The following is a 13466-nucleotide window of genomic DNA, read 5'->3' on the forward strand; positions in this document are numbered from 1 at the left end:
TGTATTCAGCTGGCTGGTCCAACATTAAGAGGAGAGGACTATTGAATATGCCTTTGGCCGATTGAAAGGATGTTGGCAGGAGCTTACGTGCCAGCTCGAGCTGGAGCCAGAAAATATCATGGCATTTGTAGTGGCAGCCTGTGTGCTGCACATCTTCTGTGAGGCCTGTGAAGAGATTTTCAGGGGGTCATGAGGTGAAGAAGTACAACAGGCAGTGGCCAGACAGAGATGTGGCCGGGCAGCAGTGCAGGGACCAAGGGGTTATCAACAAGGAGAAGCTGGTTGAGCGGCACTTGTTCAGGAGTTGCTGACAGCAACTAGCAGTGCTTTTTCTTTTCAGTACAATAAATTCTTTTAAGATTTATAACTAAACATCTGTGTCTGTCTGCAGGGGTGTACGGTGTAGCAGATGGGGGGTGAAGGGGAGGGGGATGGGGGTACAGGGGAGGACGAGCAGGGCAGGGGGCGAGGTGGGATATGTGGTTGCTGCTTGGAGGCTGGCCCGGGGGGGGGGGTGCTCATTGCACACCAGCACCTACTGTCCTGTCGGTGGAAAGGTTAAGTTTGATGGCTGGGTGGGACGCCTGGCGGCAGGCATGCGAGACAGGTGGGGGTAAGTGAACAGTATGAAGTGCACCTTAGGAGTGTGACCGGGGGGTGGGGTGGGGTGGGGTGGGGGGGAGGTCATATTCCACCCAAAGCTCAACAGCAACCTCATTTACATTTTTTTTTTGGTAGTTATGCACCCACCACCTTTTTTTTAAAATAAAGTTTTGTAAATTTTGTAATTACATTTTGCAATTTTTTTGACTACTTATGTGTGGCATGTTTTATTTCTTCATTTTTTTCTCTCTTCATGGGGTTGGCTTGGAAAGGTGATGCATGACTGCGCCCACTGGTGATGCAGGCTGGTGATGCTTTCTTTTGATGCAAATTTTTGCTTGTAGTTTCACAAAAGAAAGAAGTCAGTCAGTTACAGGAGTCATTGTCTTTCAACAACCCGTTAATCCATTACTGTCTTTATTTGGTTTTCTTTTTTATAGCAAAAGCAAGAGTGAGTTACATTTGTACTTACATTTGTATTACATGGTTTACATTTGGGTTACATCGTTTACATGGGTTACAAATGTACTTACAAATGTTTACATGGGTTCACATGGGTTACTAAATAACCTCCCTGGTAGGACATAGAGTAATGCAGCATGGCTATAAGAGGAAGGATTGACAGTGGGTGACCTCCTTTTTCTTCCCCCAAGAGGAGGAAACTACACATCAGTCAGGAAGTTCAGAGAAAATGACTGCTAACTCCAAAGATTCTTTCCCTAAATGTACATATAAGTGTGTATGTGTGTGTATGATTATTATATTATAATTATATTCTACTTATAACAACTTATATTTATTATAAATCTATATAGTATATGTCTACAATATACAGTCTATATAGTATAAGTCTACAGACATCAGGGTATATACAATATACGTCTATATATGAGTCTATATAATAAAAGTCTACTATAAGTATAAACATGCTATACTATGCAATAGCATACTGTTTCAGAGAATGCTGAACAAAGTGTCTCTTAGGCTCTTCCACTTCTTTATCTTCTCTTGCTGCTCTGGGAACAGCATGCAGCTAGGAAGGGAATGGTACCTAAAAATCAAAGGGAGGGAATCATAGCACAATAATATAATATGGTATAATATATTAACATATACAAAGAAATTGCCCATCAAGAATGATGGGGGGGGGGTGGGCGGGGACAACAGAGGCCTGAGTCTGGCCTCCCCCCAGCCCTGCTTTGGGCTGGGGCCAGGGCCTGGGCTGTTTCCTTGCTCCTCTCTGGGCTGGGGCCTGGGCCACTCCTCACTTCCTCCCATCACTTCAGGTGGGGCCTGGGTCATTCCCCCCTCCCCTTTGGGCTGAGGCCTGGGTCAGTCCCTGCCTCCCCTCACCCCTGCCTCTCCCTGCTGCTTTCCCCTGCTCCCTCTGGCTCCGGTCCATTTCTCCCTTTTCCTTTGGGCTGGGGCCTGGACTGGTCCCCACCTCTGCTGCTGTGTCAGGCCAGGGCCGGGTCCGTTCCCTCTCTCACTTCCCCCATCACTTTGGGCCGGGGCCATTTCCCCCCTCCCTTTCAGGCCGGGGCCAGGACTGCTCCCTGCCTCCTCCTGCCACTTTGGGGTTGTGTCCCCCTGCCATGAAGGTCAGTCAGGGAGGGGAGGGGTGAGCTGAGTTGGTGGTGGCACGCCGCTTCTCAAGTACCCCTGCCCGCTTCTCCGTGCTACTGGACAACTCTATATAACAAAAGTATAATGTAAGTAATACATACTATGGCATATAGTTCAGAGAATGCTGAAGGAAATGGCCTTTTTCTCTTCCAGGAGCAGCCACTATAGAGCTACCATGAAAGCACAGAAAAACAGGATAGGATTTTTTACTGAAAACCAACGTGTACCAGCTACAAATAAAACATTCCAACAAACCGGTTTTACAAGAAAGTTGAAGTAAACAATCGACCCCCTCCACCCTCACTTACCAATGAATACCTAGCGGTGCCGCTTTCTTTCACACATCCTAAAGCTGCGCTCATCCAGGGACTTGACGATTTCCTGCACCCCAGTTCTGTGGCCTGCAGTCTTGTTGAATGCTGTATTCCCATTTTTTCTGCGTCTGGTGTTTAGCCACGTTTCATCCGCCTCCCCTCTCTTGTCGATACTACGAACGTGCAGTGTGACTACTGTTCCCGAAATTTACAGGCCTTGAATGGGGCAGGTTCCGCCCCCTCACCCGGCCTCATTTTGGTGTGAAAAAAACCCAGACAGTTTGGTGCCAGGGTGGAAAAGAGTGTGAAAAGGCGGGAAAAGTGGCAGGAAGCTGTGTGTGCGCAAAGTTTCTGGGTTTTGTGCCAAAGTTCTGGGGTCTGTGCAGGACAGTCAGATGCAAGCCCCAGAGGCAGAGCAGACTGGCCAGGCATCAGCCTCTGTAGGAGACTTTGCAAAGTGTCTGGTGGCTTCCCAGGTGGATTTTGCAAGCAGTACAGGGACCGAGGAGACATCCTCAGGAGAGGCTGGTTGGGAGAGGTGGCGCAAGTATGGGATTGCTTGGGAGCATAGAATAGCAGTGCTTTGTTCTTTCTTTTGGTTAGATTACAATAAATTCTTTTACAATTTACATCTGTGCCTGTCTGTCTCACCCCGTGGATGGAAGGGTGCAAGTGGCAGGGTTGTTTTCCGGTGAATGTGCCCAGCTGCGGGGTAGGGGGGGACTTAGCTTAGGTGGGTGCAAATGGCAGGGTTTTGGGGTGAATGTGCCCAACTGCAGGGTGGGGGGAACTTAGCAGGAGACTACGGGTGGGGTGGGGCTAGAGGCAGGAACTGTGGAGGCTGCTTAACATGTGCTTCCTGCTGTAATTCATTAAGAAAGACATTGGGGGTGGGGAGGACGTAGATTGGTATTTGGCTCCCCCTGCTGGAATCTGCAGGGAATGACACACGGGACTTATGTCGCTTGAAAAACCATGTCGTTCAAACACAAACACAGCGCACCAAAGTAATCCAGGCTAGAATTTTAAAGGCGCAGTTAATTAACAAGGACTAAATGTTGTGTTGCCTACAAACGCCCATTAACACTTCAATTAGTTTTAGTGTTTTCAGATTGAGGGTAAAATTTTCAAATGTGTGTACATTATTTAAGAGCCTAAATCCCATTGACTCAATGAATGGGATTTTTGTTTGAACACTGAACCCCACATTTATGATTTTTGGAGCAAATGGTTTTTTACTCTATAAAGTTTAATCCCAAGAATGTGTCCAACAGCTTTTGAGGAGGATTTTTCAAAGGGGAGCAGAAAGGCAGAACACCACTGTCACGGGTCCACAGGCAGCAACACTCAAAAGTATTCTCTGGCACCCCTGAAGATGGGTGGTGGGGGAGGCAATATGGAATGTTCTGGAGGCAGTGGCTGGTAGAGGAGGCTCCCTGCAGGAAGAGTGGGGAATGCAGGTCCCCAGTTGAAGCTGTGACTGAGGGGCGATTGACCCTGGGAGATTTTCACAGGAATTTTCAAGAGGGCCTTGTGGCAGCCTATGCATAGGTAAGGACTCTGATCCTTTTGTTGTACCTTACTCTGTTGTCAAAGCATTGATTGCATTTTTGTTTTTATGACATTTGCGGTGCCATTGTTACTGCACCATTTTTTAGGACTTCCTTTTGGAAGTCCTAAAAAATGGCATAGTAATAGCCTGTATTGCACTGTGCACACTGCACACGGTTATTTTTAGGCACTACATTGCGTATGGTGATGCACTATAATGGGGGGGACATGTTGCTATGGTGACGTAGCTGCAGGGTCACAGGTTTTGCCCATTGACACTGTCACCATAGTAACATAGCATCATGTGTAAACATGCTCTGTATGTACATGTGCAGTGTTCCTGCAGAAGTTACCTAAGAATGGCCTCTATAAAATAATTTTGCAACTACAAAAAACAGCCCTAAGTTAAACTACTTAGTTGTCTGAAAGATCACACATGTATAGCTTATCAGTTAGAACTTGACTGTTTAATCCTGAGAAATGATATTCTTTTAGCCAACATTCAGGTTTTCTAATTAATCTGTTAGTTCAGGGGTCAGCAAAATATGTCCTGTGGGCTGGATTCGGCCCACCAGGCCATTCTATCAGGCCTGCAGAGTCCCTAAAAAATTTAGAAAATTAATATTTATCTGCTCCTGGCTGCCTGTGAAAGATGACAGGAGCCAGGGGCAGTAGGACCCAGGGGAAGCCAGAGGCAGGGCCTAGCAGCAAGGCCTGTCAGGCCTGGCCCCCACAACTAGAAGCCTCTGCCTACCAGAGGCTTTTGGCCTGGGACTGTTCCCACCTCCCTCTGCCTGAGAGGGCAACACAGATAACGAGGGAGGGGAGGACTGTGGGTGATTGCCCCAGTCCTTGGGGCCAGGCTGGCTCCTGCTGAGTCCCGCGGTTGCTGCCATGCAGCCAGGAACCATGTGGTGCTGGAGTGCCATGGCAGCGGGCAGTAAAACAGTGAAAGTGGTGGCAGGCGATGGAGAGTGGGAGTGAGTGGGCATGCAGGAGCGCAGACAGTTGGGTGGGAGCATGGGGCCCATGCTGGTGTCCTGGGGCCAGCACCAGCAGGGTCCACAGCAGGGTGGCAGGAGTGCAGAGCCCGGGCTGGCAGGTGCTCTATGGAGCTGGGCCAGGTTGTGCCAGTAGGGAGAAAGGGCAGCCAGCCTGGCTCCATAGAGCCCTACCCACTCAGCCCCGTGCTTCTGCTACCCCATTCTGGGACCTGCTGGTGCTGGTCCCAGGACACCAGTATGGGTCCTGTGCTCCCACACAGCTTGTCGCTGTGTTCCTGCATGCCCACTTGCTGCCACTCCTGCCACCTGTAGCTGCCGTTTCCCAACTTTTCTGCCGGCTCACCAGTCACTCCAGAACCACATGGCTTCTGGCTTCATCGCTGGACTGTGGGACCATAGGGCCCATGCCGGTACGCAAAGGCCAAGAGTGGGAGGAGTGTGTGTATGTGTGTGTGCATGCCTCTGCAATGATGGAGGGGGAGAGAGACACAGAGAGAGTAATGAGGGAGGGACAGAGTGCGTGCATGCGTGCGTGTGCGCACGCGCACGCGCGTGTGTGTGTTTGTGCGTGCATACACGTAAGGTAAGTCCCACATGCACATCCCCCTAAACACATGCACCCATACCCCCCTTTGCACTGCCATACACACAGACCCACACATCCACAGCTCTTCACACACTCCAACCACCCTGCCCCCACACACAGATCCCCACAAACTCCATATCCACAGACACCCCACATATCCACACCCCCCACATGCTTCCTCACCCCATACCCCCACACCCCCACACCTATCCCCCCCCACAGACACAGCCACACCCTCCCCCCACACCTCACATACCCACAACCCCACAGCCCCCCACAAACGTATACCCTTACAGCTGTCCTCGACAGCTTTCCAAAAATTAGTAAGCAGCCCTCTGCCTGCAATAATTGCCTGCCCCTGTGCTAGTTCATGTTTGCCCTCTTTATTTAATTTACTTTGGTTGCAAACTTCACTAGGTGGAATAGAATTCTGCTTCTGACATACTGCAATTTTTTCCCCTAAAAATGACAAAAAAAATCACGAAATTATTTCTTTCTGACTTTTTCTCTATTGTTACATTTTTACATATATTTAATTGATTTAGAATGATAATAACAGTTGTGTAATTATGTACTTTAGACTGAGGAGATAATCCGCTAAAAATACAGGATGAGAAAGGCACAAAAATATGCCATCATAATCTGACAATATTTGGAAAGCATTCACCCACCTTGGAAGAGATTTTCTTTTCTGCTTCTTTCCTACTTATCTTCCGGGATGCTTTTGTTAATTCTCCAAAAAAAACAAAAAACAAGTACAGAAAAAGCCGAATTAAGTCAATTTCTATCACAAGTTGTATTTGTCTCTTATGATAAACAATATATTGTTTTTATGTAGGAGTATACCAGAGATGTAATTAGCAATTTTTGTGCCCTAGGCAGAGATACTGGAGAAGAGGATGGAATGCAGGAGCCAAGTGAAGGTCGTTGCCATAAAAGTCTTACCTGACCCTGGAGAATCAAAGATTCTAGCTAGTGGCTAGTGCTTCCATGATGTGGGCTCCCTGCATATCAGCTGCTGCTGCTGCAGGGTAGGTCACTTTTCTGGCAACCTCTCTAAATTGGCACCCAGGGCTGGTGCTCTGACACCTTTAGTCACGCTACTGGAATATACATATGGTTCATTTCTCTTTTTTTACTGGTAAGAAATAAAGTGGCCTGACTTTGCAGAGCTGTGTGTTCTTAAAATCTGGGATCCTTTTCTTACCAGCCATCTTTACAGAAACACATTTGGTGCATCTACATGTGCACATACTGTGATGCAATACATTCTGGAGCAGTTCATGCTGGAGTCAACTGTTTCTGGTTGCAGCATCTACACATGCAACCAGGACAGCAGCAATTTGATCCAGGATGAAGCAGGCCCCTGACTGGCTGGGCTGACTGGGTGCAATGTACACCTTCAGTCACCATTTACATGTACATTTTGGTGCAGTCATTAGGCCTGTGTGAAGCGGCTAGTATTTGCTTCAAATTCAGATTTGGTCAATTTGGGGGACAGTGATTCAATTGGGTGATTTGAATCACTGTCCCAAATCAATTTGGCTGCTGACAAGTTAGCTGAATCGTTGAATCACACAGGCCCCATCCCCTGCCCACTCTTAATGGCTGCCCTGCATGCCCCAGGTCCCAGGTCCCAGCTCCTTGAAAAAATAAAGCCCTGGCTCACTGGCTCCTGCTGGGTGGGGGGGTGCTGCCCCCCACTGCCTCACGCCATGTGGGAGGCTCGGCCACAAGCCCCACAACCCCCACCCACTCCCCCAGCTTCCCCATGGCTGCCTCACCCAGCCCAGCTCCAGCCTTTTAAAAAAAACCCCAAACCCACTCACTCACTGGCTCCTCCCCAGCAGGGAGCATTCCCCGCTGCCCCATGCCACATGGGGGGCTCTGCAAAAGCCTCCCAAAGTCCCAAGGCTGCTGCAGGAGCTGGTGAGTCCAGTGGGAGGGTTGTTTTTTTTTCTTAAAGGGCTGGGAGCTGGGGTGGGTGGGGCAGCCATGGGAGGGGCTGGGGAAGCAAGCGTGGGTCAGGGGGCTCATGGCAGAGCTCCCCACGTGGCGTAGGGCAGTAGGGGGTAGCATGGATTGCCCCCCAACCTGGTTTGTAGGGGCTTTCTTTTTTAAAGGGCCAGGAGCAGGGGCTAGGCCAGGCAGCCATGGGGGGGTGGGGGCTGGGGGAGCGGGTGGAGGTTGGAGGGGCTGGGGGAGCAGGCAGGGGACAGGGCTTGGCCCCCTCCCCTCTTCTTTATCCCCCCTCCTCACCCAGCCACTACTTACCAGCTCGGAGTCCGGGTCCAGCTCCTTGCTGCAGCAGGTGGGGACTGCCCAAATCGCTGAAGCTCTCCAAATCTTTTCTAAATAGATTCGGAGAGCTTCAAATTGATTCAGACCTTTTAATTGATCCCGATTTGATTCAGAGATTCAACCACCGAATCAGGCCGAATATCCTCTGAATTGAATCAGTACCCAAAGCTTCACACAGCCCTATCCGTCATGAGATAATACTGTCCCCAACAGTATCCTCTGGTGGAATTAATTAGTTTGCTGCATCCTAATACTGATGCATGTTTAGACTGTGATGCTTTACTGCAGAGCTAATTAGTCTATTCTGCAGTAAAGTGCATGTGTAGCTGTACCCAGTAGATTTAAAAATATGTTGACACTTGCTTCAATGAAAAGTGAGTACAAATTGGTGTAAACTGGTGCCATTTTGATTTGATAGCTTTTTCTGGACAGACTGCTCAGGTGTAAAAGAAGAAAAGAGGTGAGGGGTAACAGAAAAATCAGGGCCTGTGGTAGCAAATGAAGGTGCTTACATGCAGCAACCACATGCCCAAGGATTAAAAGAACAAACAAACCAAAAAACCAAAAACCAAAACCAAAACACAGTTTTGTTGCTATGCAACTAAATTTATCATCATTAGATAAATGTTTGGTCTGAGGGCCACAGGTTGAAAACCACTGGATTAGGCTACTGAACTAAAAGGTCCTTTACTCATTGGTTTCCTCTAACTAGAATTCAGTACCTGGCTTTATGAACATACATGGGCAACTCTATTTTTCCTGGGAAGCTGCCTGGCTGGTGCACTGTCCTATAGAGCATGCTCAGTAGGCTAGAGGGCAATGTTGAAAGTCAAACTATGCGTAAGAGCCAAAACCTACAGAAACAGCTATATGTGTACTACTTAGACATGGGAAGGGTAAATTGTATCTGGCCCTTAGTTGCTCTATGCCTCAATTACTTATCTAGAAAATGAGATCTCTTCTTCCAGTCATAGGATTTCTACAAAGATATATTTATAATAATATTACTTATAATACTTATATTAAATTATTGTATATATCAATAATGAAGGTGTACTGAGATACTAAGATGATATGGACCATATTACTACCCTAGAGAAAACAGTGAACTTCAGTTGACTTCAGTGGCAAAAACAGGCCCTAAAAGTATGCATAAATATATTTATGTAATTTTATTTTAAAGTTTGATTCAAATACAAGGACAAAAAATAACTTCCATATTAGTGGAAAGGACAATATTGGTTTAGGGAAAAAAAAGTCACAGTGTGACTGCAGACTGCAATGGAAGCAATTATGTGATACTGACAACATATCTGTTCAGTTCCATTTATTTTGGAAATTTGAAAGGCCTGCCAAACCTTTTTGTTGTGACGTCTTGGCTGACATTGCTGCTGTAGTTCACACCAACAATGTAGCATTTTGTTATTCTTTAAAACACCACATTATCTGACTTAGATGAGAAAACGGTGTCAAATTACTCTGTTAGTTTATAAACATACTTCTGTCTGCAAAACTCATTAGCTTGCTGCCAAGTGGCAGAGTTTACTAACCTACTATTGAGATGGGTGGGAGGTCTGGGAGATTCATTTTGTTGCTGTTTGCCAGACTCTGTTCTGTGTTCTCCTCAATTGCCATATGAGAATAGGTAGTTGTCAGCAAAATGTAGCAGAGAAGAAAGCCAAAGAGGAGGTTCTTACTTTCCATCCTGAGGAGAAAAAAAATCCATTTTCATGAACACCAGAATCAGTTGCAAACTAGTATATTCACATGAAGGAGAAAGAAGGATCTCAGAAATGATTTGTTATAGAGTGATGCAATTTCACTGATATGCCTCAAACACATCTTTTTACTTGCAATATTTTGGTTCTACTACTGGAATGAGTAGCTGGAAAATGAGACTTCAACAATCAATTTTATTTTCTGAATTTTCCACCCCCTAAATGTTAAAGTTTAGCCTGTTGGGTTTTGTTTGAATTGTTTTGGGGGCAGGGGCTTACTATTGACATCTTAACTGGTAAGCTTAGCCTTAGGTGAGGAAGGATTGAAAGTGTTAGAACTGTTCAGTTCAGAATTTGAAAGAAAGGGATTGAGGATCTGTCTACTGTAGTAAAAAGACGTTAGCCCCCATAATTTTGCAGTAATGCTTGAGCAACAACCATATGATAGAAGTGTCTTATGACCATCTTATGACCCTTTTGTGTAAAGATCAGGAGGTCTAACGTCCAAGCTGTGGTCTGTGGTTCTTACTGCTTGCCTTGCATTTTGAAATCATCTCTGTCCAGTGCCTCAAGGTTACGTTAAGATAGGAAGTTACTAAAGTTTAACTAACTTTGTTGAAATTGCTCTTTTCTTCTGAACATGCTGCAATTCTACCTTTGAGTGCGCACGTACTAACCCTGATAAGTCACATTAACCAATAACTAGTTAAGTACAGCCTACAAGATAAGACGTCACAATTAGGAACTGGTACTGCAGCCAATAAACTTCTAATACGTCAAGACTCTGTTGAATGTAAGCTATAAAAATGTAATTCCAGGCCAGACTCATCGTCAGCCCTGATTTGAGCTCTCTGCTCCCTGGTCGAACTGTTTGCAAACAATAAACCTAAATGGACCCAGCCTGTATATGTGACTCTCTCTTTGAGGGTAATTGAACAAGCCTCCAGGGGAACGAAACTAGCCGTTTTGGCAACACTACTAAGCTTCTTTGAACGGTTTTTAGTGTTGCTGTTAGGCACAATGATTGATCCTATCTGAAGGGCCGGTTTAACACATAGGCAAACTAGGCATAGGCCTAGGCCCTGAGCTGTGCGGGCCCCGGTCCTTACCTCCATGGCAGCAGCATGAATAGCCCCATCCATCTCCCTTCCTTTCCCTTCCTCTCCCCTCCATTGGCCTCACCACTGAGGTGGCTGCTTCCTAGCAGGGGCTCTGAGCCCCACTCCCTGTGGGCGGTAGCACCAGGGTGGGGTGGAGGGGTCTCAACTAGCCCGGAGCCCATGAGTTTGTTTGCCTAGGGCCCACTAAAGGCTTAATCTGACCCTGCCTATCTGTGCAGTGTGAGTGAAGCTCCATTTGGCAGCTGCTGGCAATCCAATAAGAATAAGAGGGGAAATGTCTTTGTAGGAGTATTTGTACAGGAACATAGACATGGTCAGATCTGCTGATGGGTAGCTAGGATAGATGAACTGCAGATGAGCAGCTGTCTGAACAGGAACACGTGGGATTTCCTAGACAAACTGAAAAGGAACAAAGAGCTTTCCAGGGAAGCAAATGCTCTTTCATTTGAATGAAGAACATAGCAATGAAATAGAATTCTCCCCTCTAAGATACATAAGTGGTGTTTACAGAGTTTTTAGGTATCTAAGGGAGTGTCTGAGATGCTGACTGTGCAGTAGCTGAAAAATACTGAGCAGTAGCGTGCCACAGCACGGACAGTGCTAATATGCTACTGTGCAGTATGATTAGGCTACTGTGCACTAGCGTTACCTAAAAGACGTTAGCCAGCGCTACTGCACATTTATTTAATGCTTTTTAATATAAGTACTAAATAAATGCACAGTAACAACTGCACAGTAGCATCTCATGCAGGCACCCTGTGTCACCCAAATCAAGGTTTTCCTTGTCTGGGACAAGTGCTCTAATCACTAAATTTTTGGGATCCCTATGCTGCTGGCTCTGGTGAAGGAAGTGCTGCTAAGACATGCATGCCTTATGCTGTTGGAGAGAAGTAGAATTATAATCAGACAAATGCATCTTGGCACAAGTTAAAATTCCCCACTGAAATGAAGGGAAAGCCAGGAACCTTCTGTGTAACAGAAGAGCTGATTCTGGAGGTATCTCAATGCTGCTCATTGAAATGAATGGGAGAGCTGTTTGGCTCTGCAAGGCAAAGCTGAATTAAACTCTGGGTTGCATAACCTGTGTACTTGCTCCCCATTGAAAATATAAGGGAACTATCCATCTGCCCAGGAGACCTGTGAGGAGTACTTTAGAAAACCACTATATTGTCAACCTTTTTACTTTAAAAAACAATAATAAAAATCACCCTCAAATTTACATGTGAGGTAGTTTTGTAATCACAACAAAGCAGTCCTACTGGATGGAATAGATGACCTTGCACAGCACCCTTAAGAATCACAATGGCTGGTCTTGTGGCAGTGGAGCATATGACCCTTCATGACTGGCTCTTAAGGATACTGCCCAGAGTCATCTGCTCCTTCATGGAAGTAGTAGGGTAGGGAAGGGACACATTAGTCCAGATCAACACTACCTTGCTGTTCCCCTTGCTGTTCCCTCAACTGAAGTGGGAGGCAGGCATTAATCCTATATCATGAAGGTAGAAGCTCAGAAACTCTTAAGAGTTGTGTTTCAAGTCAAGGCTTCTAGATCCCTGGTTCCACTGCAGAAAGCAGGAAACTGGGAAACCTTGGTGGTTTGGGGGCAGTCCATGTGGCAGGTTATCACTGGAACTGGCAGAAAACCCTCCTGGAGTCTTGTTTGGGCTTCACTGGAAATTGGTCAAACCAGTAATGAAACACTTTTTGATTCAACAAATTAACATTTTCCAGCAAAACAAAACAAATAATAAAATTCTTATAAAACCACCCACTTTCTCCTACCCCACATCTAAAGTAAGAAAAATTTGGATTTTGAATTTCTAAAACCAGTGTTATATGGATTCACAGTTTTGGTGCTACAGGTCAATAAGACTTGAATTCACAAGTCCAGTTCAAATCTGAGTTTTTAATATGTGTAAACAGTTTACATTTGATTACAAATAATTAGTTTAATATGTATTGACAAGAAATTTGAGGCTGAAGACAACAAAGATACACCTTGATCAAAATGATTTGATACAGAAATATTATTTCTATTTTAATATTTTTAACGTGTTTACCCCTAATCATCCTTTTCCTGATTGTTTGATTCTCTCACAGGATTTTGTTAAGGGCAATAACAGCTTAAGGTCTTTACCTATAGTTATTGACTTGTACTTGGGGGAAAAAAAGATTTTCTTCCTAAACTGAACCTGAAAATGTAGGGCCAATGTATAATTGGAACAATATGGTAGTTTCCTGAAACTAAGTGTATTTGATTTATCAGTTGATTAATTGTTTTTGACTGATAGTGAAATGTGGAAATCAAATCAAAAGTCCTTTTTCAGGGCTTCAATTCCCTCTATCGCTTGATTTAATTTTTGACAAGTGAAGCAGTAGTTCTCCTTAGATTGAACCCAAAAAGTAATCAATCAAAATAAAATCAAACCTTGGAAAAGCATGCTTCCTCCATAAGCATCAGCCCCTCCCTTGCTGCCTTCCAAGATTCTGCATACATCCTAATGCTACCTTCTGCATGGCTGCCACCCAGGGTGCTCAAGTGCCCAGTTACACCTCTGCTTCTGGTTCATCAAGGCTAGTCCCCTTACCTGAAGCAGCAATGTCCTATAATCTCTTTCATGAACTGATCAATCTCCATTTTA

At 45.7% G+C, this 13466-nt stretch overlaps 1 protein-coding gene and 1 long non-coding RNA gene across 3 annotated transcripts in view; both read right to left on the minus strand.

Moving 5' to 3' along the window:
* The window catches only part of ASIP (agouti signaling protein), a 61436-nt gene that overhangs the window by 8084 nt on the left and 39886 nt on the right, over positions 1 to 13466 (minus strand). Inside the window, exons 2-3 of the mRNA XM_019484675.2 lie at positions 9536 to 9690; positions 6356 to 6417 (exon numbers count right to left, since the gene is read on the minus strand). Coding sequence (XP_019340220.1) covers positions 6356 to 6417; positions 9536 to 9689 — 216 coding nt within the window. The 5' untranslated portion in view covers position 9690. The remainder of the gene's footprint in view (positions 1 to 6355; positions 6418 to 9535; positions 9691 to 13466) is intronic.
* On the minus strand, positions 986 to 5830 carry LOC109282505 (uncharacterized). Of its 2 annotated transcripts, XR_002089506.2 has the most exons (3): positions 2538 to 5128; positions 2331 to 2399; positions 986 to 1654 (listed from the first exon to the last, which is right to left on the minus strand). It is a non-coding gene; the product is annotated as an uncharacterized LOC109282505 (long non-coding RNA). The 2 variants fall into 2 exon arrangements; XR_002089505.2 differs by having other exon boundaries at positions 2331 to 5830.

This window comes from Alligator mississippiensis, chromosome 9 (assembly GCF_030867095.1).
Source record: "Alligator mississippiensis isolate rAllMis1 chromosome 9, rAllMis1, whole genome shotgun sequence".
Taxonomy (NCBI): domain Eukaryota; kingdom Metazoa; phylum Chordata; order Crocodylia; family Alligatoridae; genus Alligator; species Alligator mississippiensis.